This window comes from Lonchura striata, chromosome 27 (assembly GCF_046129695.1).
Source record: "Lonchura striata isolate bLonStr1 chromosome 27, bLonStr1.mat, whole genome shotgun sequence".
Lineage (NCBI taxonomy): Eukaryota > Metazoa > Chordata > Aves > Passeriformes > Estrildidae > Lonchura > Lonchura striata.
Genome location: NC_134629.1, coordinates 6,028,679 through 6,056,666, shown reverse-complemented (window position 1 = coordinate 6,056,666; position 27,988 = coordinate 6,028,679). Strand labels below are relative to the sequence as shown.

The 27,988-nt window shown below is 65.4% G+C and overlaps 1 protein-coding gene across 1 annotated transcript; it reads right to left on the bottom strand.

Annotated features, from left to right (window-relative positions):
• Positions 1-24: 24 nt before the first annotated feature.
• On the bottom strand, positions 25-27,938 carry KMT2D (lysine methyltransferase 2D). The gene is made up of 55 exons (XM_077788652.1): positions 27,861-27,938; positions 26,361-26,439; positions 26,163-26,289; positions 25,825-26,075; positions 25,646-25,743; positions 25,378-25,543; positions 25,092-25,257; positions 24,895-25,009; positions 24,649-24,815; positions 23,616-24,520; positions 23,233-23,367; positions 22,280-23,142; positions 21,953-22,066; positions 21,530-21,640; positions 21,325-21,429; positions 20,933-21,114; positions 20,694-20,858; positions 20,496-20,602; positions 20,367-20,408; positions 20,062-20,277; positions 19,837-19,980; positions 19,638-19,754; positions 19,099-19,223; positions 18,834-19,023; positions 17,724-17,798; positions 17,317-17,421; positions 17,033-17,206; positions 16,651-16,735; positions 16,295-16,539; positions 15,949-16,022; positions 15,820-15,870; positions 14,001-15,680; positions 13,667-13,840; positions 13,262-13,410; positions 10,987-13,058; positions 10,769-10,892; positions 10,588-10,675; positions 10,384-10,450; positions 10,009-10,241; positions 6,264-9,362; positions 6,039-6,182; positions 5,802-5,966; positions 5,560-5,716; positions 5,394-5,475; positions 5,123-5,298; positions 4,624-4,772; positions 4,383-4,518; positions 4,166-4,302; positions 2,648-3,818; positions 2,274-2,410; positions 2,021-2,151; positions 1,644-1,929; positions 1,147-1,220; positions 937-1,045; positions 25-824 (listed from the first exon to the last, which is right to left on the bottom strand). Exons 2-55 carry the CDS (start codon positions 26,407-26,409, stop codon positions 732-734), a joined length of 16,302 nt encoding a protein of 5,433 aa, XP_077644778.1. The 5' UTR covers positions 26,410-26,439; positions 27,861-27,938; the 3' UTR covers positions 25-731.
• Between the last annotated feature and the right edge of the window lie 50 nt (positions 27,939-27,988).

The following is a 27,988-nucleotide window of genomic DNA, read 5'->3' as shown; positions in this document are numbered from 1 at the left end:
GCTTAGGGGGGGTGGGGGGCAGGTTGGGATGGGGGGGGGGCTCACATTTAAAAACAACAACAAATAAAAAGAAACGAATCTAACACTTAAAATGAGGTAGGTTTGGGTGCAGAAGCTCCTTGTGTCTGTCGGGGTCTTGGCTGCATCCCGCCGCCGCTCCGGGGTCTCGTCCACACGCACAAACAAAAAGAGATCAAAGGAACCGAGCAAGCTCTGGCCGCCACGCCGGCGGGGCAGAGCCCGGATTGTCGAGCTCAAGGAGTCTGTGTTACCTTGGTAATTAGCGAGCAAATATCATTAGTTTCTAAAAAAAAAAAAAAACCAAAAAAAAAAAAAAAAGAAACTTAAAAGGAAAATCAAAAAAAAAAAAAAGAAACCAAAATAAAATAAAATAAAATAATCGTTATATCCAGACCGGCTCTGCACAATCGCTCCGGCCGCGCTGGGCCTGGCGCTGCTCCCCCACAGCTCTCCCACGAGGGAGGCAGGCAGGGGGTGGTGAAGGGGGCGTTTCTGAGCCCCCCCACTCCTTTTTTCTCCTCGCAGGACGAAGCAAAGAAAACCCTGAGTTGCCAGTTCATCTGTCCGTCCGTCCCGCTCGGGCAGGGCCGGCAGCTCCGCGGCCGCTGCTCTCCCTCAGTGCCCGGCCGCCCCTGGCACCTCCTGCAGCCCTGGGGGGCTCGGCGAGGTCTCTGAGGCGGGGGTGGCAGCCCCCAGCCCCTTTTTCCCAGTTAGTTCATCCACTTCCTGCAATTCCAAGCTCCACAGTGGCAGGGGATCTTGTGCTGATCGTCCTCGAAGTCGAACTGGTAGTCGTAGGTGAGCTGGGAGGGAGCGGGGAGTCACCCAAAGCACAGAGCTCAGTTCTGCCACCTCCAGCCCCCCTCCCTGGGACCCCCAGGACCCCCCTCAGCACCCCCTCAGTCCCTCACTGACCTCCTCCCCCTTGGGGATGCGCCGGCTGGAGATGATGATGATCTTGTCCTCCTTGTCGAAGGTCACGACTTCGGCCACACAGTTCGGGGCACACGAGTGGTTGATGTACCTGGGGGACCAGCGGGGTCAGCCCCAACCCGGGGGCAGGACAGACAGACGTCATGGCTTCCTCTGGCGGTATCCCACCACCCCAAAGCCCCCCGTGCTCACCTGGCCGGGCCCCCTGTCAGCGTGGCGTCAATGACGTGCTCGTTGTTGATGCGGAACATGTAAATGCCGCGGTTCTGCCACGGAGGAGAAGAGGGGGTTCAGGGGTGCACTGAGGTCCCCATATCCCATCCGAGTTGATGTCCACCATCCCATGTCCCACTGGAGACCCTCAAATCCCATACGAGTCCCTCCACATCCCACCTGAGTCGCTCCATGTCCTACCAGAGCTTCCAACAACCCACCCGAGACCGTCCATGTCCCACCAGAACCCTTGATATCCCTCCACATTCTGAGTCCCCTCATGTCCTGCCAGAGCCTTCAACATCTCACCCAAGGCCACCCACATCCCACTCAAGGCCCCAGCTTCTCATCTGACTCCCCCATTTCCTTCTCAAAGTCCCTCCATGTCCCACCAGAGCCCACAATGTCCCACCCAAGTCTCTCCACACCTTGCCCAAGTCCCCACACAAGCCCCCAGAACCCCAGCAGAGCCTCACCTGCTCCTCGTAGATCTTCTCCCGCCGGTTGGCCACCTCGTTGCGGATGATGGTGCCGATGTACTCGATGACCATCGTGTGCTTCTCGATGTCCTTGGCTGCGTAGAGCCCCAGCCCCTGGATGCGGGACCGTGCCAGGTACACGTTGTTCTTCCACTCCGTCTTCAGGCGCCGGTACTGGGAGGACTTGGAGTGCACAAACTGCTTGCTGTAGGGCGTGTTGGTCTCGCCCGTGAACGTGCTCTGGTAGGCCTTGGACATGCTTGTGCTGTTCAGGGTGTGGGGCCTTTCACGGGAGGGGGAGAAGGGTTAGAGTTGAGAGATGCCCAGGGATCCCAGCTCCCCTGGTGGGTCCGGTGAATTCCGACCCCACTTACCGCTTGTAGTGGGTGAGGATCTTGGGCTCGGAGCGGGCGCAGCCGGTGGGATTGATCATCAAGGGCAGCTCCATCAGAGGATGGCGCCCGTAGCGGAACAGGTAGTTCTGGCAGCTCTCGACACCCGGCAGCTGCAGAGGGGGACGTGGAAGGACCGGAGGTCAAGAGGCAGCAGCAAGAGCCACTGGGCCCTTCCCCAGCAGGGTGGACCCCAGGATGGAGGAGACACCTCCACACCCACCCTGGCACCTACCGACTCAGCGATGCGCAGCACTGCGTGCACCGTGAGGCCGAAGAGCTCCTCACCCTTCAGGTACTCGGGGAAGAGTCGCAGCATGTCAGCCTCCTTCCTCATCATCGCTACTGGCTCGATGATCCGGTTCCAGACAGCTGCCAAGGGAAGGGAGAACCACAGAATTAATTAGGCTGGAAAAGACCTCCAAGATCATTGAGCCCAAGTGACCGATCACCACCTTGTCACCAGAGCAGAGCTCCGAGTGCCATGAGCTGAAGATGGGGACCCAGGGGGAGCCTCAAGCCACCTTCCATGCCCCACCCTCTGGTGTGCTCTGGCGTGGCTCAGCCACTGGGACAAAGGTTGGACGCTGGCATATCCCAACTCCTCACCTTGAGGCGAGGAGTCAGAGAAGACAAGATCCTCCAGGCCCTGCTCGATGACCTGCACGACGAACTCGGGGCGCCCGTTGTTCTCGCAGATGGTGCAGCGGTAGCAGCAGCGGCGGTTGTTGGTCCGCAGGCTCCAGTAGATGCGCGTGGCCTCGTAGCCCACAGGGTAGAGGGCCGTGACGCTGTGGAAATCGGCCATCTGGTGTGGCAGGAGCTGCCCGATGGCGTGGAAGACCAAGCCGCCCACACGGAACATGTGGAGCCGCTCCCCACGCTGGATGATGCTGGCGATCTGCTTCACCTCGTCCCGCTCGATGTAGACGCGGCGGAACACGGTGAAGCTGCTGAGCTCCTGCTCGCAGGGCCCCTTCAGCTTGTGCAGGGGACACAGCATGGTCTTGTCCTTGAAGAACATGCACTTGGCGCGGATGGCGCAGGCGAAGTGGTACACGCTGGGGCAGCGGATGCGGTTGCAGCTGTTGGTGGCACCGGTTTTCTGGCACAGGGAGCACTTGGTGAGCAGCCCACGGTGCAGGGCCACCTCCACGTTGATCAGGGCCCCTCCCTGAGTCTCATACACCTCCGTGGACCACAGGGCACAGTTCAGGTGGACCCAGAGGTCGAGGTCAAGGTTGAGTAGGCGGGCCGGCCCGTCCGTGGCCCCGTCGCCCTCCTCGTGACAGAAGCAGCACTTGCGCATGTCCTGCGGCACCTTCTCGGGGCGCAGTGTGGTTCCCAGCTTGTCGATGAACTCGGCGATCTCCTTGTCGCCGTCACGCTTGGCTCCCCCTTTCTGGATGGTGACGAGGAAGCGCAGCCGTTTCCAGCGCACCCCCTTCCACTTCTTCAGCCGTGGCCTCGCCTCGTCCCCGTCCTCCAGAGGCCGAGATCGCGGCTTGAAACGGGGCGGCGAGTGGACGGCCGCAGCCCCCTCCTCCTGGGGGGCTGGCGAGGGGGCCGGTGGCAGTGGTGACAATGGGACTGGGGCTGCCTCGTGGGACGCCTCAGGGTCGGGGACCCTGGTGGGCTCAGCGGGGCTGGACGGGGAGGGAACGGAGGGGGACAGCGGGGGCGAGGGCTCCTGGGGCAGGACAGAGAGCTGCCGCACATCCAGGTTGGAGACGTTGTTGACGTAGCAGTGGTGAAGGGTCTTCTCAGGAGCAGGGCTCTCCTGCGGCACGGGGAGGGGACACGGGTCAGAGCGTTGGAGGGATGGAGACCCCCCCCAACCTCCTTGAGCATCGCAGGGAGGGGTCCTTGGCCCAGCAGGGACATCAGCATGCCACATGGCCCGAGTCCTGCAAGGACCTCCTGGACTCCTTCCTGCAAGACCCAGCACCAGCCCATGGGGAGACCTGAACCCCCAGGAAACGCCGTGCAGTCATGGGGTGACCCACAGGGACCACCACACACACAGAGTCCCTGCTCCTGTACCCCCACACAGCCACAGCCCTGTGGGTACCCCAAAACCCCCTCCCAGTCTACCAGCACCGCAGGGACCCCTGCACGCCCACTGACCTGTCTGAGCAGCGTCAGGAGGTCCAGCTCGCCCTTGAGGCTGTACCCTGGCAGCACCGCATCGAACTGCTTCAGCCACTCAGAGCTGCTGTCCGGCACCTTCCCAGCCAGCGCCTTCTCCTTCCCTCCGAGCATTCCTGGGAGAGGGATGGACCATCCGTCATGGGGGTCCCAGTCTGGGGACACGGGGGGCCACGGGGACAAGGTGAACACTCACCAGCCATATCGGTCTCCACCTTCTTGGCCTCAACCACAGCTGCTCGCACAGGGCCGTCGGGGAACAGCACCTCATAGGAGCTGGGGATCTTCATGCTCAGCAGCTCGGCCATGGCCACCATCACCCCATTGAGGTTCTAGGTGAGAGGAAGGCAGGATGGGTCCAGGGTGTCACAGGTGTCACTGTGTTGGGTCACTGCTGGGACCTCAAGGGTCTTGAATCTCCCCATCCCCTCACTCACCTTGGCAGCTGCTGCAGACACTGTCAGCATGACAGAGACCTCGCTGCTCTTGCCCTTGTCCCATGGGGCTCCAGGGCCTGCAGCCCCCACTTTCCCTGGTGGAGCCCCAAAGGGCTCTGCGACCTCGTATGGTTTTGTGTCAGGGAAGACTGGTGTGGGGAGAGGGGGGTCAGAGCCAGGGCCAGAACTGTGCAGACCCAGCGCCACCAACAGCCACCCATGAGCCCCCCCAGCTGCCCCAGATCCCTGCAGGGAATCCACCACCCCGCAAATCCCTTTCTCTCACATCCTGCACTACCCAAGAACCCTTCCCCAGGCTCTCTTAAACCCCTCCTAGACCAAGAACTCCGTCCTGCCCCATCCATATCCCTTCTTACCTGACACACATGCTCCAAATCCCCTCCCTGTGCTGCACATCCCACAGACTCCCTCTTGCCCAGTCCATATGGACCACAGACCACTCCTGCCCTGATCCACACACCCCTCCAGCCCATCCCACCTGGGATGCTGGCCCGGGGGATGATGGGGATGATGGGGGACAGCACACGCTCCTCCAGCTCTGGCTTGGCCTCGCTGAGAAGTGGGAAACGGAGCAGCTCCTCGCCCAGGACACTCTCGGGGGATGAAGCAGGGACGATGCTGTCGGGTGAGTCGCTCTCATCGTCACTCTCCATCCTGTGGGGATGGAGGTGTCAGGGGCCACAGGGCCTGGTGTCACCCATGGAGGAGCAGATGTCACTTGTGGGGGGTTACCACAAAGGGAGTCTAACCTGACGTCCTCGGTCTGGTTGTGTGGAGGGGTGGGCAGTGCTGCCAGCAGGTCCAGGCTCTTCACCTCCACAGCTGGTGCATCTGCAGAGAAGCGATTAGTGTCATGGGGGGGAATGACAGGTGGCAGCGTGGATTCTGTGCCTCCCCTGTGCCAGCCTGGCTCACCTTTCTGGCCGTGGGGCTCACGGGCTGGGTCGGCATCCTTGGGCTGCTCCCCCAGCTCTTCAGGGGCTGTGACACCATTCACCATCTTCTGCTGCACGGAGGGAGGGGGTGTGGGGGGCAGCGAGGAGGGTGGCGTGGGTGGGTTGCTGAGGTTGTTCTGGGGGGAGACGGTGGGGTGAGAACAGCAGGATGGTCCAGGACCCCCGGACTAGGGGGAAAACAGGGAACAACCCCCCTCTCACCTTGGTGAGCAGCTGGGAGTAGTAGTCCGGGACACTGTCGAGCACAGCACTGCCAAAGGCGCCCCGCAGCTGGCTCTTCCCGTTGATGGGGCTGCTGCCGAAGGGCGCGAAGAGGCTGAAGTTGGCCATGATGGTCGGCTCCGTCAGCGGCAGCAGTGACAGCTCCTGGGGACAGAGCGGTGAGGGGGAGACAGGGGCAAAGGAATCCCCCTGCCATGCCTCAGCCCGCGGCCATACCTGCTTCAGCTGCTTCATGAGGGCCTCGCCAGGACGCAGCCCCTCATCCTTCCGCAGCTTCTTGCGGGACGCTGGCATCCGCTCGTTGCCTTTCTGTACCCGCTTAGGCTTGGTGGGTGCTGGCTTCCTGGCAATGGAGGGGTCCTGAGGAGGAAAAAGGGGGCATGAGCAGTGCCAGCACAGCCCCTCACCCATCGCACCCCCAGCCCAGCCTCTGCTGCTCACCTCCCGGCCCAGCAGCAGTGACTGTGGCCGTGGCTCTGTCCCAGTGCTCCGGTTCTCCACGTGCCCATTGAGCTCGCCTGGGCTCTGAGCTGAGAGCTGCACGTTCTTGGCCCGCAGTAGTTTCTGCAGCAGCAGGTGCCCAGCCTCGGAGCGCCCACCCGGGGCCAGCAGGCTGTTGGCTTGGCTGTCCCCAAGGTCCCCATTGGCATCTGGTTTTGCTGTCTCGTCTCCATCCACCTCAGACTGTGCCACTGCTGCCACCTCTTCCTTCGGCTCCTGCTTCACCAACACCTGAGGGGCTTCGCCTGCTGTGGGGGCCCCCTCTGGCACTGCCCCATTGACGCGGCTCTCACCAGGGTCAGCTGGGTCCACCCCAGGTGCCTCAGCGTCCCAGGGGCCCTGTGCTGGGTCAGGGAGGGCCCCGCTCGGTGTCTGAGCCAGCACCGGCTCCGTGGGTGCTGCAGGGCTGGGGGCCAAAGCCGGGATTCCCGGTGACGTCTTCTTTGGCTCTTGGGGGCTCTGCTCAGGGCTGGCCAGGTGCTGGGGGGCGCAGCCCAGGGGCGAGGGGGCTGGTGGTGTGGGGAGGCGAATGAGGCCGGGCTGGGGGCCACGGGCAGCCAGAGCTGCCTGAACCAGCTCAGCCAGGGGCTGCTGGGGAGGCTGCCCTGGCAAAGCCCGCCCCGGCTCAGTGGCAGAGCTGGTCTGTGCCTCTGCTGGGGCATCTGCCCGGGGCTGGAAAAGTGGCCCCATGGGACGAGGGGGCTGGCGGGTAGCTGACAAGCTGTAGTCCGGGGCCTGCCCGGGGAAGGGGCCAGGGGTCCGTAGTGCCTGGTTCTGCTGCAGCAGGCTCTGCTGGTGCCGCTGCACCAGGAGGGCCTGGAGCTGCTGCTGCTGCTGTGGTGTCAGATGCCGCAGCTGCGGGTTCTTGGCCAGGACACCCTGGAGCTGCGCCCGGATCTGGCCCATCACCGGCCCTGGCACCTGCCCCAGGAGACCTGGGGGGAGAGTGGCCGTGCCCGACGCTGGCCCTACTTTGTGCTGAACGGGGCTCTGGAGCCGTGGGGGCTGTGGCTGCCCTGGCAGGGCCCCTGCCACCCCCTTGCCTGGCTGCTCTGGGGGCCGCGGTGGCGGCACCAAGGCCTGTGCTGGGCCTGTCCCACAGCCCAGTGGTTGCTCTGTCACCCCGGCCGTGTCCCCGTGCTGCTGGGACAGCTCGGGGTGGACAGCCCCAGGGCTCTGCAGCGGTGGGGCAAGCAGGGCACCTGGCTGCCCAGGGGCTGCCCGCAAGACACCCGGCTGTGGGGAGCTCAAGAGGAGCTGCTGGCCCTGCCCTAGCTCAGCCTGGTGCTTGGGGGCCTCCGGGCCCCCCAGCCCCGCGGGGTTGAGGGCTCCCTGCTGCTCCCCATGCAGCTGCCCCCCGCTCTCGCCGCCCTCAGCGTGCAGGGCACTGCCATCCATCCCCACGGGCTGGTCCTTGGCAGCCAGGACCGCCGGGGCCAGCTGCATTCCCTGACTCAGGTGCAGCACAGAGGGGGCCTGGCCCCCCGCCCCGTGCTGCGGAAAGTGCTGGATGGAGGGCTGCCCCTGGCCCAGCCCCAGGAGACCTGGCTGGGCAGCCGCTGAGTTCTGCTGCTGCTGCTGTGGAGCCAACAGTGCCCGAGACTGCCCCAGCTGCTGGGATAGCACGAGCCGGTGGCTCAGCATCCCCGGAGTCTGCGGCGTCAGCTGGGGCGAGCCCAGCACCCGCTGCTGGTGGGGGGCCAGGACGACCTGGCGCTGGGGTGGGGGGTGGCCCAGCACAGGCTGGTGCTGCAGCCCTGGCCCGTGGCCCAGCACACCTGGCTGCTGCTGGGGTGAGAGCTGCTGCACCAGGAGGCTCTGCTGGCTGCCCAACAGCCCCGCCTGCTTCGGCACCATGGGCTGAGCTCCTGCGCCGGGCTGTGGGGCTGGGGGCTGCTGCTGCTGCTGCCCCAGCAGGCCAGGCTGCCCCGGCACGGCTGTTGGCTGCACTGGGGCCTGGCCCAGCACACCTGGCTGCTGCATGGATGCCTGGCCCATCATGCCTGGCTGCTGCAGCGATGTCTGGGCCAGCACACCTGCCTGTTGCATTGAAGCTTGTCCCATCACACCTGATTGCTGCATGGACGTCTGTGCCATGATGCTCTGTGGCTGCATCGAGCTCTGTCCTATCAAACCTGGCTGTTGCATGGACGCCTGACCCATCACACCCTGTTGCTGCATCGACGTCTGTCCCATCACACCTGGCTGCTGCATGGACGCCTGTGCCATCACACCCGGCTGCTGCAGCGATGCCTGTCCCATCACACCAGGCTGCTGCATGGAGGTTTGACCCATCACGCCCTGTTGCTGCATTGATGCTTGTGCCATGACGCCTGATGGCTGTAGCGACGTCTGTCCCATCACACCTGATTGCTGCATGGCTGCCTGTCCCATCACACCTGATTGCTGCATGGCTGCCTGTCCCATCACACCCGGCTGCTGCATTGATGTTTGTCCCATCACGCCCTGCTGCTGCATGGCCGCCTGTCCCATCACACCCGGCTGCTGCAGCGACACCTGTCCCATCACACCTGGCTGTTGCATTGACGTCTGGCCCATCACACCTGGCTGCTGCTGCAGCGACACCTGTCCCAGCATGTTCTGCTGCTGCAGTTTCTGTGCCAGCTGCATCCTCTGGAGCTGCCGCTCCTGCATCAGGCGGCTGTCAGCGGCCAGCCCGCGCAGCGCAGGGTTCCCGCTGAAGAAGGCGCCAGAGGAGCCGGGTCCCGGGGCGTTCCCTACGGGCTGCTGCCCCATGAAGGACAGGCCCTGCTGCACGGCCATGGACACACCGCCCTGGGGCAGGCGCAGCCCTCCAGGCTGCCCTGGCTGCTGCCCGAGGCCCTGCGCTCCCACCAGGGCTCCCCCGGGCTGCTGCACGCCGTGTGCCGAGAGGAGCTGTCCCGGGAGCTTGGACATGAGGCGAGGGCTCTGCGAGGGGCTCAGGGCCATCACGGCTGAGGCCTGGTGCTGGTGCTGCTGCTGCTTGTTGCGGTACTCAGCCATGAGGTTGGTGTGTTCCTTCTGCTGCTTCCGCACCTGACGGGGACGGAGGGGTGTCAGTGCCAGGAATGGCAGGGTTTTAGTGCCAGGAATGGCATGGCATTAGTACCAGGGACAGGGAGATGATACAATCTTCGCACTGGGGATGGTGGAGCATCAGCAGCAGGAATAGCACAGCTTTAGTGCCCAGAACAGGGGAGCCATTAGGAATGGCACAGTAACAATGCTAGAAATGGCACACCGCCACCACCGGAAATGGCACAGTTTTACTGCTGGGGACAGTAAGGCATAAGCACAAGGAATGGCACAGGATAAATGCTGGGACAGTGGAGCACCAGTGCTGCAGACAGCAGGGCATTAGTGCTGCGAATGGCAGTGCATTAGTGGCAGAACAGCATGGCATTAGCCCCAGGAACAGTGGGACATGAGTGCCAGGAATGGCAGAGCATTAGTTCTAGGAACAGCAGGGAATTAATACCAGGACTGGCACAGCATTAGTGCTGGGGACAGCAGGGCAGTAGAGCCAGAAATGGCATAGTGACTCTGAGGACATCACGTTTGCACTGGGGACGGCAATATGAAAATTGGGAATAGCGAGGTTGGCACTGGGAACAGCGAAGCAGCACTGGGGACATCACATCTGCACCAGGGACAAGGTGCCCACCTACATGCAGAGTCCTACCTGGTCCAGCTGCTTCTGGATCTTGCTCTGCTGCTCCGTTACCAGCTTCAGCTTCTCAGCGTCGGCCTCGGGGAACTCCCGCCCAGCTTTCTTGGCCGTGCGCTGCTTGGCACACAGCGCCTTGCGGGACTTGCGGTGCGCCCCGATCTGCTCCTCCAGCACCTTCAGCTGCATCTGCAGCAGCTGCTGCGTGTGGAACAGCCACTCCTCGTACTGGCGCTGGTCGGCCTCGTCTGTGGGACGGGGAGAGGGCTCAGATCAGTGGGGACCCCGGGTGAGCAGAGACCCTGGGCCAGTGGAGACCCCAGGTCAGTGCGGACCCCAGCCCCAGAACCCTGTCCCGCACCACGCCAGCCCTGCCATGTCACTACTCACTGATGACGCCCTGTGCAAAGGTGGGTGGGTTGGGACGAGCCTGGGTCGGGTCCGTGCCGCTCCGTTCCTGGCAGAAAAGGGAGCGTTTGAAATATGTGCTGTGGATTTGTCATCTCCCTGCAGACCCCCACCACCCGAAGAGCCATAAAACCACCAGGTCTGGCCTGCCAGCCCCAAGAGACCCCTGTAGGACACCCCACTCACCTGCCCGCTCCCTGCCAGTAAGTGGTTCTGCATCTCAGAGACAGCCGGGCCCCCTGAGAGCCGCTGGGCCAGCAGGGAAACCTGTTGCCTTTGGAAAACACACACACAAATGGGCTGTGAGCCAGAGCCAAAGCAACCTGCCTGCCCCACTCTGTCCCCCACAAATCCCCATGTCTGTTACCTGTTCATGCCTGGGGCCACCCCGATGCTGCCCTGAGCCATCACCTTCTTGATGCCCTTCAGTGCCACCATCTTGGCCTTGGCAATGGGGTCCATGATGTCCTCGGCCGCAAACTTGTCCAGGTCTGCCGGGACAATGACCACAGCACATTCAGCCCTATGCCCCCCCCACCCAAAAGGACCCCGTGCTCCCCCAGCAAAACCACCTGCAACCCCTACCTGTGTCTGGGAAGAAGCTGTTGGCCAACTGCTGCTGCATGACGAGCTGGGTGGGCTTCAGGCCCAGGGTGGGGGGCTGCACCCCAGCCATCGGCTTCTGCACCAGCACCTGCTGCTGGCTCTGCTGCGGCTGCCCCAGGGCCACCTGCACCCCGTGGGGGGATGACAGCACATGGGGCTGCCCAGAGCCCATGCCCATGTGGGGGCCCAGAGCCGGACCCTGCTGGGGTGCGCTGAGCCGGGGGGGCTGTGGTGGCAGCAGCGGTGGCCGGGCCACCAGCCCCAGCTGGAGGGGTGTCTGTGGGGTGCCTAGACGGGGTGGCTGCCCCTCGGGAGGCTGCCCAGATGCCCCTGTGTGCAGCATGGGGTGCCCTGGGGCTTGGAGGTGGGGAGTGCCACGGGGCAGGTGGGCTGACATCTGCTGCTTCTTCTGCAGCTCCTTCTTCTCGTGCTCCAGGAGGTCCTCAATGAGCAGGGGCAGCTCGCTGGCCACCAATGAGCTCTCCATCTTGTCCAAGTCATCCGCTGGCGAGTGCCGGGCACTGCCCAGCCCCAAGGCTCCACTGTCCAGCTCAAACTTCTCCAGCAAGGGGTTGCTCTGGCCACCCAGCTGGGCAGTTGCCAGCCCACGGCCAGGGCCGGTATAGGGATCCTTCTCCAGCACGGGGACACCAGCGTGGCCACTGTTGGAAAACGGAGTCAGGCTGAGGCGAGTGGGGCCAGTGCTGGAGCTCAGGAGGGTCTGGCCAGGTTTGACACTCAGCCCCAGGGAGGCAGAGATTTTATCTGTGCCCTGCAACGCTTCTGACTTGACGGGCACTGGGAGGCGCTCGGGGCCAGTGGTGGTGAACTGGCAGGGCGAGGTCTTCAGGCAGCCTTCCTCCAGCTTGGGCTTGACATCAGTGGGCAGCGAGCCGGCCTTTGCCTCTGCACCCTGTGCCTTGAAAGCTGGGTCAGTGGCCAGCACAGCGCCCGTGGGGCAGGCAGAGAGTCCCAAGCCCATCCCAGACACCAGTCCTTCCTTGGGAACCTCCTGATCCTCTGCAGATGGGGCCACATCTTTGCTGTCTCCAGGGTCAGGGAGCTTCAGGGTGGGTGCTGGTGGTTCCGTCTTGAGCTGGGCCTCACGCTCAGCCTTCTCATTGGCTGACTCCACCAGGCGCAGGTGCTCGTTGAAGATGTCCTTCTTGTCACCAGTGTCCAGCTCGGGGTCAGTGTAGGCCAGCAGGTCGAACTCATCACCATTCAGCAGGTCATCGAGGTGGGGGTCTGCTGTCTCCAGGCTGTCCAAGTTGTCCAAGTCGTCATCCCCCTTGGCCACGTCTGGATCAAGGCTAAGGTTGGCCAAATCATCATCATCTTCCAAGTCCTTGTGGGAGCCGAAGTCGTCATCCAAATCTGGCTCCACGGGCACCTCGCAGGGCAGCCGCCCCCCCTCCAGGCTCAGGTGGCTCTTCCCTGGGGCGGGCGCAGGGTCTGGAGCGGGGCCATCCTTGGGACCCTCGGGGCGGAGGGTGGCACCGGAGGACAGCGGGCGTGGGGGGATGTGCTGCTGCAGCTCCAGGGTGGGGGCTGGCAGCGGGGGTGCCGCCTTGGCGTGGGGCTGCTGGTGGCTGTTGCCCATCTCTGCTCCCTGCGGGGATGGGGGTGGCAGCAGTGCTGGAACCTTCTGGGATGGCAGCGCCTGCAGGGGCATGACGGGGGTGCACAGGGCCTGGGGGGTGCCTTCATCTCCGGGCAGGAAGAATCGAGGCCGGGGTGCCTGGGGGGTAAAAGGAGATCCCACCACGCCCCCAGGTCCCTTCTGCACGTTGTGTCGTAGCTCGATGAAGGGAGCGCCCAGGGCAGCTGGTGAGGGGGGCACGGCCTCGGCTGGGGTGGCCAGGCGGGTGCCCAGGCTGCCCATGGGGGTCCCGGTGGCCGGCGGGGCGAAGCGGGAGGTGACAGGGAGCCGCAGGGCTGCCACGGCCGCTTGCTGCTGCTGCTGCTGCCAGAGGTGCTGCTGCTGCTGCGGGGATGCTGATGGGAAGACCCCACGGGGGTAGAAGGCCTGGGGGGGCCCCACCGCCGCCCTGGAAGACACCGTGGTGTTGGCACCAGCTCGGTACAGCCCCGACACGCCACATCCCATTCCCCTCAGACTGCGCCAAGCACCCAAAAACCACAGCCATCCCCTCCCTCCAGAGTGATCCCCACAAGCTGGGGGTATGCGTGTGGTATCTGCTGGCTCCCTCCCACACATGCTGAGCCCATCGCCCTGCCAGGGGGCACCCACCGCCCGCTGATGTCCAGCATGGCTGGCGTGGCCGCCGGCGGGGGCCGGGAGAGCCGCTCGTCCTGCGTGAACGCTGCCTGCACCATGACAGAGCCGGGCAGCTTCCCTGCGCCAGCTGCCGTGGCCAGAGTCCCGAGGAGAGCCTTGTCCTGGAGGAAGGGAGGAAAAAAGAGACATCCCACCATCAGTCACATTTCTTCCCCCCACTCTTTCCCTTCCATCAGCCACATCCTGTGCCCACTGTGCTCCTCCATCAGCCACATCCCCCCTGTGCCACTCCATCAGCTGCATCCCCCAAACCCCTCCGTCAGCTGCATCCCCCCTGTGCCACTCCATCAGCTGCATCCCCCATGCCCCTCTGTCAGCTGCATCCCCACCATGCACACCATCCCCAGGCTCTCCCACCTGTGCCGGCTGGTACGGGGCCATGGCCCGGCTCAGCTCGAAGCTCTGCCCGCCGACCTCAGGTGCCCAGCTAGCTGGTGAGGAGGAGGCGGCAGCAGCCGCGCTCTCCTTCTCCTGCCGAAGGCTGTTCCGCTGGATCTGCTGGCGGATGAGCAGCTCCCGGAGCCGCTGGCGCTGAGAAGAATTCATTGTTAAGAGCCCAGAGTGGCAACAGGACTGAACACAGCAAAACAAACCACAGAGTGGTCATCAATGCCTCCACAGTCCCAGTTTTTCCCCTTTCATTCTCTCCCAAACCCGAATGGATGCAACTGGATTCCAGGAGAGACCTCACCTGCCGCTGCTTCTCCAGCTCCGACTGGCTCATGGTGCCCAGAGCCCCATCCTGGGCACCAGGCAGCTCTGCCAGGTCCCTGTTTGGGGGTGCTGAGAGCCCTGCAGCCACCTCCTCCCTCTTGTCGGCCGTCAGTCCCAGCGCAGCACGGGGCAGGAAGGCTCCAGAAGGGTCCTGCTGCTGCGGGGGTGCCGGGGGCTGCGGCGGCAGCACCGACGGGGGCCGCAGGGGCGAGAGGCTGTACGAGTCAGGGGCGGCAGCGCCAGGGCCCAGCGGGCTGCTGGCCTGGTGGAAGCTGGGGGACGAGGCGTAGGCCGAGCTCTGGGGCTTCCCAGAGCCGTAATGGCTGTTGATCCCGTGGGGCTGGTGGGACGGGGAGCCCTTGAGCGGCTCCGAGACGGCCGGGGGGAAGGTGAAGCGCATGGGGGGCTGGCTCCCCGGGAAAACGCTGGCACCAGGCGAGCGGGCAAAGGGCGGCTGTGGCCCAGCCGCTGCCTTGGCGTGGGGGTCACCAGCCGGGGCGCCCCCAAAACCTCCGCCAGCCGTCCCCACTGACTTGAACCCCGGCTCCGGCATCTGTGGACGGGGGGGTTTGTGCAGTGGGGTGAAGGGATCCCGGGACTGCGGCCGGGAGGGTGGCTGGGAGTAGGGATCAGGAGACTGGAAGCGAGGGGTGACAGGGGACTGGCAGAAGGCTTCGTTGGAGAGAGGGCGGGGGGTTAAGGGGGACTGGGAGCTGGACTGGGACTGGGGGCTGGCAGGGATGCGGGAGAAGGGTTCAGAGGGCAGGGAGCGGGGTGGGAGGGCGCAGCAGGCCTCGGGGGGCTGCAGCCGGGGCGTCAGCGGGGGCTGCGAGTAGGGGTCCAGGTAGGGCGACTGACGGTACAAATCAGGGTGGCCAGGGGGTGAGGGGGCCAGGGGATGGGGGTCGGGGGGCCGGTGCCCCAGCCCCGGGCTCTGCGGCTCTACCTGAGAGACCCGTGGGGTCATGGGGGCTTTGAAGACGTCGGCCGCCTTCAGCTCCGCAGCCGAGAGGTGGGGGCCACCTGGGGAGTCCCCGTAGCCCATGGCAGAAGTGTAGCCGGGCGAGCAGACCCCCAGGCTTCCCCCATCCTCCTTCTTCACCTCCAGACCCTTCTTCTGCTCCCCAAAAGGCAGGGGAGAGAGCAGGGCCTCAGGGGGCCGCGCCCCAGGACTCCCTGGCACCGAGAGGTTGTCCAAGGAGGGGCACCGGGGCTTCAGGAAGGGGTCAGGGGTGCCAGGTTGGTGCCGGGGGGTGCCAGGCGGAGTGGGGTGGAAGTCAGGGGGAGCACGGGGGGCTGTGAGGGGCTGGGGCTGGCTAGGGAAAGGCTGGAAGGCAGCCCCCGACGTGGGGCTCTGGCCCAGGGGCGAGGGGAAGCGGGGCTCCAGCGTGTAGGCAGGGGCCGCGCCGTAGGGATCGTGCGAAGGCACTTGGGCAGGGGACTGGGGCGGGAGCTTGAGGAAGAGCTCGCTGGGAGACTCCGGTCCCCCTCCGGCACCCGCCGGGGGCTTCAGGAAGCCCTCGCCGGTGGCGGGGGGGCTGCTGATGTAGACGGGCTGTGCCCCTGGCGGCACCGGGATCCGCAGGTGCAGCGAGGGCCTCTCAGGCTTGCGCAGTCCCTCCCCTTTGGTCTGCTTGTTGATCTGGCTCTCGGCCTGCTGCAGAGAGAGCCAGGCCATCAGTGCTGCGGGAGCCCTCCTGCCCTCCCCACGGGTTGGGCACGGGCTGGGGGTGGGTACACCAATGTCCCCAAGGGCTGGGCCGGGGCCGCCGGGCACCTCCCCACGCCTCACGTACCTTCTGCACCTTGTTGATGCGATGAGCCGCCCGGTTATCTTTGGCCTTTTGCTAACAAAGACACGAAGCCAGCTGACTTGCAGCCCCCGGTGCCCCGGCCCCCCACCCCACTGACCTCCTGGCACTCACCAAATATGGGGCTTTGTCCGTGGCAGGGACCTTCCTCCAGAGCTTCATGATCTGTTTGCAGCGGCTCGACCAGTCTGGGAGTCCAGTACGAGCAGATACAGGGGAGGAAAACAAAATTAGCCCGGACCTGACGAGCCCACTCATATCCTTGGTGGGTCACCATTCCCCCTTCATGTGAAAGGACAGCCCAGGAGATGGAGCTGAGACCCCCTGCCCACTGTAGAGAACGCTTCAGTGGCACAACAGCCGGGATCTCCCCTCGAGAAAGGGACCAGGGGAGTCATGCTCCACCCATACCCCCAACCCTCACCCCAATGGGGTGGCTGCAGCCCCCCCAGAGCCCTACCTGGATAATCCTGCTTGAGGTTGGGGAAGTTCATGTTGGCGTAGAGGACAGGGGAGATGGTGGAGAGCTCACCCAGCTCCTCGTCCTTCTCCCAGCGCTGCAAGCTGCGCTGGTTGTAGGACAGCCCGTCACCCTCGCCCTCCGTCGTGGGCGTCGTGGGGGTCGAGGGGGTGGTGGCGGCCGAGCTGCTGGCCCAGGGGCTCTCGGGCTCGCAGTGGTCTGGGCTGAAGAAGCCACTCCGCTCCCTGAGTGGAGAGGAGTGTCACAGATTGTCGAGTTGTGAGGGAAGAGTGGGTCCCAGGACACCCTGCAGTTCAGTTCCTCCCAGGAGGGGATCCTCCAGCTCCTCTAAGTACCTGTTATCCAGGAATGGGGACTGGCAGACACCCGAGTACGAGTCCAAGGACACGGATCCGGAGAGCGAGCCCAAGGAAACGCTCCCTGTGAGGGAAAGGAGATGGGTTGCAGGGAAAACAAAGTTGGGGCACACCCGTGCACCTGCCCTGGGGGTCCAAACAACCCCTAAGCAACACAATCCCCAAAATGCTTTCCATGTTCACCCCCAGAGCAACGGGGAATACCCAGGAGCATGGGCTCTCATATACCAAAGGCAGCAGTTCTCTGCGAGCAGGCTAAGCTCTGTGAGTTTGGCTTTCCTGAGGCTGGAAACAAGCTCTGCCCTTCACCACCCTCTCTAGGGACCTCCTGGATAATGGGGGCTCTGCCAATTCCACCCACCCTGCCCCGAGAGCTGGAGGTCTCCTTGCAGGAACGGCCGCTGTGCTCGGCTGGGGTCCTGCCCGGCCTCCATCCCCGCAGCCACGCAGTTGAGGGGCTGCTCCCCGCGCTCCGCCGAGCCCAGCACGTCCTTGAAGAGCTGCTGCACGTCTTTGCTCTCCATCTTGGGCAGCTCTGCAGAGGCAAACGCAGGAACTGGGTGCAAATACCACACTGATGGGAAGCGGAGAAACCTCGGGGACCACCGCCGCTTCAGCAGAAGAGGGGGCGCAAGATGGGCTCACCTTCCGTGGGGATCTTGTCGAGGTCGGAGCTTAGCGCTCCCTCGCCCGGCGTGGCTGGTTTCTCGGTATCCCCGCGGTCTGGGGAATCCTTCGGCTCGTCGGCCCCTGTGAGGAAGGATCAGGACGTGCTCTCAGCCCCTGGGACCCCCAGCTCAGCGCTGGGGACCCCCGGGGCAGCCCCCGTCCCCCAGCAAGCGCCAGGAGCCCCGCGGTCCTCCAGCGGCGCCGCGCCGCGCGGGGGCGCTCTGGGCGCCGCTCCACGGTCACCGGCACCACGGCACTGACGCGTAGGGAACCATCGGGCTCAGCCCTGCCCAGAGCGAGCCCTTGCACCACAGAGCCTGGCCCCCATGGCTGAGGGCGCCCTGTGCCCCGTGGCAGACTCGGGGGTCCCTCAGGGCTCTCACCCAGGTCCTCGGCCTTGGCGTCGTCCTTGCCGTCGTCATCGGGAGCGGCGGCGCTGCCGTCAGTGCTGTCGTCGCCTGCAGGGTACCCCAGGATTCAGTGAGCGGGGTCAGGACCCACCCCGAGCCCCAGCGTCCTCCTACAGCCCTCGGTGGTGACGGCCGCCCCTCACACTCCTCAGTGGCGATGGCTGCCCCTCACACCCCTCATTGGTCTTGGCCGCCCCTGACACTCCTCAGTGGCGATGGCTGCCCCCCACAGCCCTCAGTGGCGATGGCCGCCCCTCACAGCCCTCAGTGGCAATGGCCGCCCCTCACACTCCTCAGGGGCGATGGCTGCCCCTCACAGCCCCCCAGCCCTCAGAGGTGATGTCCACCCCCCACAGCCCTCAGTGGCCATGGCTGCCCCCCACAGCCATCAGTGACCATGGCCATCCCCCATAGTCCCTCACAGCCCTCAGTGGCCATGGCTGCCCCCCACAGCCATCAGTGAACATGGCCATCCCCCACAGCCCTCGGTGGCCATGGCCGCCCCTCACAGCCCCTCACACCCCTCAGCAGCAATGGCCACCCCTCACACCCAGAGCAGCGATGGCCACCCCTCACAGCCCCCCACAGCCATCAGTGACCATGGCCATCCCCCATAGTCCCTCACAGCCCTCAGTGGCAATGGCCGCCCCTCACAGCCCTCAGTGACCATGGCCATCCCCCACAGCCCCCCACAACCCTCAGAGGCGACGGTCACCCCCCACAGTCCTCAGTGGTGATGGCTGCCCCCCACAGTCCCTCACAGCCCTCAGAGGTGATGGCCACCCTCTACACCCCTCAGAGGTGATGGCCACCCCCCACACCCCTCAGCAGCGATGGCCGCCCCTCACAGCTGCCCACAGTGGGGGTCCCCCAACAACGCCAGCGACTTCCAGTGTCCCCCCTCCCCTCCAAAACCCCTCAGCCATCCTGGGGACCGCAACAACTTCTGACAAACCCAAGGACCTGCAACAACCCCAACAAGCCCAGGAACCTCCAACCACACTAGGGACCCACAGCAACCCCCCGGTAACACCCCTGCAGCAGCCATGGTTTGGCTTGCAGACCCTCTCCTGCCACACTCACCTCGGGGGTGGGTGGGGGTCTCCCTCCTGTCTGGGATGCCCCCCTGCAGTGCCCCAGTGAGGTTGGGGTCCCCCTTGGGCCTTGGGGCACCCTGGCCCAAGGCAGGGCGGGCGGCCCCGTCCCCAACCCCGCCTGCTGCCAGCAGCGCCTTCCGGCTCAGGTCCATCAGCGCCTTCCCAAAAAACGCCTCCTGGAACGGGAGGGTTCCGTCAGCATCGGGGGGTGCCCCCCATCCATCCCCCCCATCCATCCCCATCCATCCCACCTGCAGGTACGGGGGGAACATGTCCTCCAACTTGCTCTTCTTCCGTCTCTGGCGCTTCTTCTTCTCGTCCCCCTCTCCTGAGCCTGGATCCAGGCCAGCCTCAGTGGGGACATCACCAGGAGCCCCTGCAACAGCCCCCCAGCAATGAACACCCACCCCCAAAAAGGGTCTGGGGCTGTTCCTGTGCCACTGGCTGTGAGGTGCACCCTGAGGGCCCCTCCACATCCCTGGGGGTGAGAAGGGAACGGAAATGGAGAAAAAGAATGGTGCTAAGGGAGGGAAGGAGGGAGGGGAGGGAGGAAGGAAGGGCGGAAGGAAAATTGGAAAGAAGGGGGGGAAAAGAGGGGGAAAGGGGGGGAAAAGGAGGGAAAAAGGGGGGGAAAGGGGAAAAAAAAGAAGGGAAAAAGCGGGGGGAAAAAAAGGGAGCAAAAAGCAGGGAAAAAAGCGGGGGAAACAAGGGTGAAAAAGAGGGGGGGAAATGGGGGAAAGGGGAGGGAAAAAGGGGAATGGGGAAAGGAAAGGGTGCCACTGGGCCCTACCATCCTCAGGGTGTCCCTCAGTGCTCAGCCCCTCGCGTCCCACGTCCGGCAGCACCGCTGAGACCTTCTTGAGCCGCGTGTGGGACTTGCGCTGCCGCACCATGAATCCGCCGATGCCTGGCGGGGCAGAGAAGGATGGGGGGATCACAGCGGGGTCACAGAAGAGCCTGGAAGGGTTCAGGGCCTGCAGGACACTCACCAGGCCGGTACGGTTTGCGCTTCCTCTTCTTGCACTCCTCAGGGTCCTCAAGCCCCTTCCCTGAGTCCCCATCAGCTCCAACGTCGCGGTCAGGGCTGGCCGGAGCCTCGAGCTTGATCTCGCACTCCATGTGCTCCACACCCACTGCTGGGGTGGTGCACATTAGTGGGATCCCCTGACACCCCCACGCCGCAACCCCCCGGTTCTCCCAGCAGGAACACCCACTGTCAGCTTTGAGCAGCTCATCGGTGTCCACGTCACCGTCCTTCTTGTCCTCGGGGCCCAGGGGGTCACCCCCCTCCAGCCCCCCGTCCCCGTTGAGGGTGCCGGGGCGGCCCTTGCGCTGCCGCCGCTTGTGCAGGGGTGACAGCGTCAGGTTGCGCAGCACGGCCATTCCCGTCTCTGTCAGCCACACGCCCTCGAAGCGGAAATACTGCGGCTCTGAGGGGACAAACACCAGCACTGCATGTGCGGCCAGAAGAGAGCACAGCCCTAGGAACCCCATGGCCCTGAGAGGGCACCACACATACCTGGATCCTTGGCTTTGATCATCTCTGCGGAAGGCGCAGGCACTGTGGCAGGAAAGCAGAGGAGCAGGTGAGTCCCCACACCACTCAAACCCAGGTCCTCCAGAGCTCCCCCCTGTCCCATGAACTCACCAGGTTTGACCACGTAGGGCTGGCAAGCGCTGCAGTCAAAACCTTCATCCGCAGCCTGCTCCACCTCCTCCTCAGTGAATAGGCTGTCACACGCAGCGTGCAGCCACCTGCGGGCAGCATGGGGGACCCGTCACACACCACGGCCTCCTCTGGAGGACCCCAAATCTGAGCCCCTCGAGCCCAGGGCGCTGTGCTCACCGATCGCAGTGCCGGCACTGGATGAGCAGGTCGTCCTCCACGTACTTCTCGCGGCAGAAGGGGCAGACGACGAGGCTGGCGCAGGGCGCGCAGTGGGTGTAGTTGTTCTGCCACTCGCAGTGGAAGCCAGGAGACGCAGCCCCACACTGCACACAGCACACGCACCTGCAGAGAGGGCCCTGAGGGGTCAGCGCCAGCACCGAGCTCCCCCCATGGCTCCCCTCGTGTCCCCCACGCACCACTTGCACTTCCAGCCGCCCTTGGGCACGGTCTGCAGCGGTGGGTCCAGGCAGTAGGTGTGGTAGCTGATGTCGCAGTCGTCGCAGAGCAGCAGGCGCGAGGGGTCGGAGGCTTTGCCGCACACCTCACACACGATGCACTCCACGCAGCGCCAACCCTTCAGCAGCATCACCTTGGTGATCTGGGGACATGGGAGAGCAGCCACATGAGCCCTGGGCATGGCCACAGGGGTCCCCAGGCTCGGTGTGGCTGTGGGGATACCCCAGGGCTTGGCACGGACATGCCAGAGCACAACTCAACGCACAAGACGTGCCAGGCATGACCTCGTGTGTCCTGGGGGGGCATAGCACAGTTCTGTGATGGCGCTGGGGGTCCTGGGCCCCCTCCTCACCTTGCTGTTGACGCAGTAGGGGTGGTAGCACTGGGAGCACTGGGAGCAGGCCAGCAGGTGCCCCTCGGCCCCACGCCCAAAGCTGCCACACACCACGCACATGTCCTGGGGGGAGAGGTTGTCAGTGAGGAGACAGTGGCTGATGGAAGAGGGACAGAGTCTGTCCCACCCTGTCCATCTGTCCATCCAGCCATGCCCTCGTTACCTGCATGAGCACAAACTTGTCTGTGTTGGAGAAGAGGACGACTGTGTTCTGCATTGTGTCATCATCGTCCTCGTCCTCCTCCTTGCTGGGCGAGCTCTCCACGTCAGCGAGCTGAGAACAGAGCAGGAGGCTCAGCACTGAGGACACCCTCTCTGTGCACTCTGGGGGCACCAGGAAGATGCAGGGGCAGCAGAACCCCTCCCCAGGGAAAGCTCTGTACCTGGCCTATGATTTTGTGGTGAAGCCCCCAGACTCAGCAAAGGCACAGGCAGTTTCACCTCCCACGAGACCCCAACCCCCCCACACTAAGGGCTCTTAAGTCTTTCCAAGGAAGGGATGATAGGGAAGGGGAAGACTCTCAGCTCTTCAGCCGAACAGCTCAAGGATTCCCTGGACCCCACCTCTGCCCCAGCCCAGCCTTACTGCTAAGGTGTCAACAGACGAGGTGGTCGACTTCAGGCGTGCACGGCCTCGGCCTCGGCCCCCGTGGGACCCACCTCGGGGCCGCCTCCGCCCAGGGAAGCTGCTGCTGCGCCCCTGTGGCCAAGTGGAGAGGGGAGTTACAGCACCGGGAGGCCCAGTGGGACCCTCATGCCAGGGCAGCAGAGGGACACTGCCCCCATCCCACCCCACCACGCGCTCAGCCCTCGCCTACTGGCTGCAGGGGCAGCCCAGGGAGGGGACGTGGTCCCAGCAGGGCGCTCAGGTTGAGGGGTCCCCAGAATTGTGGTGAGCGGGGTCCTCTTATACCTGCTTGACACGGGAGCGCCCTGGGGAGCTGCGGCGCCGGCTCTTGTCCCCGTCACCCTTGGCTGCTGGCTCGAAGAGCAGCGAGTCATCGGTCTCAGCACCCAGCGGCAGTGACCCAGCATCCTCCTTCTGCAGGCTGGCATCAGCCGACGCTGGGCCCAGCTCAGGGGACAGAGACCCCCCGCCCTCAGGGTCTGGGGACCCCAGCAGCGGCTCCGAGCCAGGGAAGCTGCTGCTCGTGTCCCCCTGGCTCAGGTTGGAGATCTCGTTGAGGATGTCGGGCCGTGGGCGCAGCGCGGGGGGCTCGGGGCACCCCTCGTCACCATGCCCCAGCAGCTTCTCGCCGGTAGTGCACACCTCCATGGGGGTCTCAGGGCCCAGCTCCTCCGGTTCCAGGAGCAGGGGGGACCCTGAAGGGGACCCCTTGACTTCAGGGTCCCCCGCAGCCCGACTTTCTTCCAGGGCATCCTCCTCGCTGAGTGGTGGGGAGCTTCCACTGGTGCCCTCCCTCTCCAGCCTCGGTGCCTCTTCTTCTTCCTCTTCCTCCTCCTCAGGCAGGCCTGGGAAGGGCCCCAGCTCAGGGGCTGGGCTGCTGTGGGGGGCATCTCCAGGAGGGCTGGTTGGGGACTCCCCCTCGCCACCGGCCATCTCCATCTCCTCATCCTCAGGTGGTTCAGCAGGAGCCAGGGTGACAGCAGGGGAGCCCAGGGATGGTGGCGGGGAGCCAGGGGGGTCGGTGTCCATGGCGATACCAGGGCTGCCAGGGGGCTCAGGCAGGGCTGGGGTGGGGGGCTCGAGCACCTCGTCCTCCTTGGCATCAGGGGAGGGGGCTGGGGTCCGTGCAGGTGAGATGGCACGGAGAGCTGGGGGCAGAGAGGGGGGAAGAGTGATATCACAGCCTCCCAAAGACACCCACACCCCCAATCCCAACCCTGGTGTTTCCCCAGACTCACCTGGGGGAGCTGAGGGTGGGGGAGTCATCTCAGGGGGCAGCGAGGGCTCTGGCTCCAGCTCCATCTCCTCCTCAGGGAGCACCTCTGGAGCCAGGGCTGGCGCTTCCTCTGCCACTGTCACCTCGGGGAGGAGGCCTGGGGGATGGGGTGAGGAAGTGAGGGGGTCCACTCCATCCTCCCCTGCGCCACCCAGCCTGGGATTGAGAGGCACGACTACCCCCACTACTGCTCCCCACATACCCCAAACAGGGCAACAACATGAAAACAGAAGGAATACGGGGATCAGGCAAAGCCAGTGCTGGGAGAAGCCCCTGGCACAGGACCCCCACACCCACTGGAGACAACAGAAGGGGAAAGAGGACAGTGTAAAGTCCCCAGATTACCTGGTGGTTTCAGGTCCTCCTCGGGGGGCAGCTCGCTGGGGACTGGCTCTTCAGGGGGCAACTCAACAAGGGGGGGCTCTTCAGGGCTCAGCTTCTCGAGGGGCAGCGCTTCGGGAGGAGGCTCCTCAGGGAGCAGCTCAACGGGGGGTGGTTCACTGGGGGGCAGCTCTTCAGGGGGCAGTTCTTCGGGTGGCAGCTCTTCGGGGGGCAGATCCTCCAGGGGCGGCTCCTCCAGGGGCGGCTCCTCCAGGGGCGGCTCCACCAGGGGCGGCTCCTCCAGGGGCGGCTCCTCCAGGGGAGGTTTGGGGGGCGACCCATCGCGGGGCAACTCGTCAGGGGGTGATTTGTCAATGGGCAGTACTTCAGGGGGCAGCTCATGGGGGGGTGACTTTTCAAACGCTGGTTTCTCAGGGGGCAGCTCAGCAAGGGGAGGGACATCGAGGGGCAGCTCATTGTGGGGTGGTTCACTGGGGGGCAACTCCTCAAGGGAGGGTCTGTCAGGGGGCAGCTCAGCAAGGGATGGTGTCTCAAGGGGCAGCTCGTCAGAGGGAGGCTCCTTGGGGGGCAGCATGAGAGGAAGGGGCTCCTCAGGGGGCTGCACATCAGGAGGCTGAATGTCAGAGGGCTGCGTGTCAGGGGGTGGCTGATAGAGGGGCAGCTCATCAGAGGGAAGTTCTTCCGGGGGTTCCTCACTGGGGAGCACCTCCACAGAGGCCAGCTCGCCAGGAGGAGACTCAGCATTGTCTGGGGGAGCCTCCTTGGGGTCTGGGGGTGCCTCTTTGGCGTCTGGGGGTGTCTCGTTGGGGTCCACGAGGGGCTGCGTCTCCTCATCACACCCCACAGGCTCCAGCTCAGGCGGGGGCATGGGTACATCCGTCGGCTTGCTGGGGACAGGGGACTCTGACCTGGGATGGGGGAACCTGGGTGAGGGGGCAGCGCCCAGACCACCCTGTCCCCAGGGCTGTGGGACACATCCCCCCCACCCACAGAGGGGCTGAGCCCCCTCCCAACCAGCACCCCCATCCCCACTCACATCTGGGCGGGCAGGTCAGGCCGGGGTGAGTGCTCTGGCGCCGTGGGGACATTGGCCGTGGCACGGTGCTGCTGGCAGTCCCCGCACACTTCGGACCCCGGGGACCACTGGCAGCTGGAGTCAGGCCCTGCGGGGTGCTGGCCGCAGTCTGAGCAGACCCAGCAGTTCTGCAGGGGAAGCAGAGATGTGTCAGGGGGCGCAGTGGGGGGCAGGCACCCTGCAGCCCCAAGCGAGAGCAGGACATACCTTGCACTTCCAGGAGGTGGTGGGGAGGCCCTGGGTGGCTGGCTCCGTGCAGGAGGTGTGGTAGCCCTTGTCACATGCCTCGCACACCAGCATGGCAGAGTCCTGGCCGGGCTGCCTGTAGGGCAGAGGGGTAAGTGAGGGCTGGGACCCCTCCTTGGGTACATACCCCCATCCGCAGCACGAGTGTGGGGGCTCACCTGCAGGTTTGGCACACTTTGCACTGGGGGCACTGCCAGCCCAAGCGCTTGCGAGGCGTCAGGGAGATGTGCAGGCAGGCCCCGTGGAAGTGCTGCCCGCAGCTGGTGCAGAACACCAGGTCCCGCAGGTCGCCCGGCCCGTTGCACACCGAGCACCGCGCGTCCTCTGCCAGCCGCAAGAAAAGGGGGTCAGGGCCGCCTGCTCGCGGGGTTCCACCCTGCCAGGACCCACCGCCAGGGCAGGAGGGTCCCGGCACCCAGGGGTGGTGTCCCCAGCCCCACGCACCCATGTCCACAGCCTCAGGCACGTGCTCGGGGCAGAGCAGCCGCAGGGTCTTCATGGACTGGAAGCAGCCGCTGGCAGCGGCGCAGGGGAAGTGGTAGAGGCGGGAGCAGCCGGCGGCCGCCCGGCACGGGATGGTGGCCCCCGCCCGCCCGCAGCGTTCACATTTCTGAGGGCAGAGGAGTCCAGGGGGTGAGCACTGCTGCAGGGCAGCAAGTCCACAGCAAACCAAGTCCCTGCCATTCCCCCGGACCCATTGGGATCTGCTCACCTGTGAGATCCCTGAGAAAACAGCTCTGGCCACGCCGGCCACCTCCGGTGCCGCACCAGCCGCCCAGGCCGCACACCAGTGGTGCACCCAGCAGTGCCCTGTGGGGAGGGGGTGTCAGGGACAGCTTGGGGATGCTCAGGTGGCAGGATGAGGGACCCCCGTGCTGTGACCACACTCACCTGTCGGCTCGAAGAGCTGCGCTGGGGTCACCCCCTCGGAGAAGCCAATTTGTGCCAGGCTGTCACCCGCCAGCTCTGGCTCTGGGGGCAGCTGGCTGGGCCCTGGGGGAGGCTGGCCGGGTCCATCGGGGGGCTCGTGGCCCCCCAGCCACTCGGGCCAGTCGGGCACCGGCTCAAAGCACTGCAGCTCCCGCTGCCCGTGTAGGCTCCAGTCCCCACAGTTGCAGAGGGCACAGCGGCGGCCCAAAGGGCTAGGAGAAGACAAACGGGGGGGTGTCAGGGATATTTAGGACCCCTTTGATAGCTCCACGCCACCCCCCGAGTCCTCCCACCCTCACCTGCCAGCCTCGGGAGGTCCCTCCGTGCCCGTGTTGTCTGGCTCTGGCCCCGCAGAGGCTCCTTCGGGGGGTTTCAGGGGGTCCCCCTCGGCGCTGCCCATCTCCTCCGAGGCCATGACCCCATCGGCTGTGGGGACAGCGGGTGTCACCACCACAGCGGAAAGAGGAACAGGTCCCCAAAGTCCTACCCTGGCTCACCTGGCGCGGCTGTGTCCTTCTCCTCGCTGGGCACCTTCTGTTCGTCCATCCTGCCTCCGGCGTTCCTGGGGGGCCACAGCTGTAGGGGGGACCTCCGTCAGCACCAGGGATGGTGACACCTCCCCGGGAACCCTTGCAGCCTCCCTCTATCCAAGGGACAGGGCTGCATCTTCCCACTGCTCTCCCCAAGGCAATTTAGAGGCTCTAGGACTGGGAATATCCCTCAGGAGCAGGGGGTGGATCCCTGCCCCACACGGGTCCAGGAGAACCCCTGGCCTTCCCCATCACCTTCTACCCACCAGGTCCTCCCCAAGTCCAGCCAGTGACACCCTAACATATCTGGGGCAACCAAACCCCCAAGTGACCTCGATTAAACCGTGAGGGAAGGGGGATCAGTGACCCCGGCTCTACCACACACCAGCACCCCAGGGAGTCACCAAGACCCCTGAGAAGCCCTCAGGACCCTCCTGGGAGCACACCCAGTGTTCACATCGAAGCCGGGACCCCCCCAGTGCCTCCCACGTGGGGGATCTTCACGGGGAATTTGGGATGCAGCAAAACACGGGCTCCCCACCACCAGCAGCTGCCTGTACCCCATTTCCTCAGATCCAACCCCAATCCCACACAGCACAGGGGGTCCCAGGATAGGTACAGGGGGCAAGACTCACCCCAAAACATGAAACACAAAGCGTGGGGGGGACCATGCCCTAATCTGCAGCCGCCCCCTCCTACCGCTGCCTCGAGCGCGCCCCAAAAACCCGAGAGGGCTCCGGCACCGCGGGGGCAGCGAACGGGACCCCAAACCGGAGCACGGGGCACGGAGATGTGGACGGGACCCGGGGGGGCCCCAACGCAGAGCGCAGAGCACCGGGGACGGGGGGGACGCGCTGGGGCAGCGCCAACCCCCCAAAAACCCGAGACGGCGCGGGGAGGGCGGAGGGAGCCCCCGGCGGGGTCCCGGCCGCGGGGCAGGAGCGTCGTGTCCCACCCAGCACCTCCCGAGCCCCGGTTCCCGGTGGGCCCGGGGGGATTCGGGCCCTCCCGGCAAAGGCTCCGGGGCCGGGGGGAGGCCCGGCCCGCGCCCCCGGGTGGGCCGAGCCACCACGCGGGGACACCACCCCCCCCACACCCTCCCCGGTGCGCCCGGGCCACGCTTCCCCCGCTCCCCGGTGCAACCGGGGGATCGAGCCGGCCAGGCCCCGATCCCCGGCCCACCGCGGCCTACGCTGGCACCGGCACCGGGCCCCGAGCGACGGGCCCGGCCGTACCTGCGCTGCAGCCGCCGGAGCCCCACCGGTACCGGACACAAAGGCGTGGGAGCCGCGCTCTGGGCCCGGCCCCGGTCAGGCCTTACCGGGAGCGGCGGCACGGCGGAGGCGGCGCGGCCCGAGCCCGCACGACCGCGGGGCCGCTCCTTCCGGGGCCGCCGGGGCCCGTCCCGCCCGCGCGGGCCCCCCGGCGGGGCCGTTTGCACCCCCGCGCCCCCCGCCCGGTGCTCACCCCCGCGGCCGCCCTACGCCGACGGGCCTCGGGGCGCGGGGCGTTCGGTGCTCCCCGGCGCGGCCATTTCCAGAGGAAAGTAGGTCCCGCCGCCCGCCCCCGCCCCGCCCCGCCCGCCCCGCCGGGGC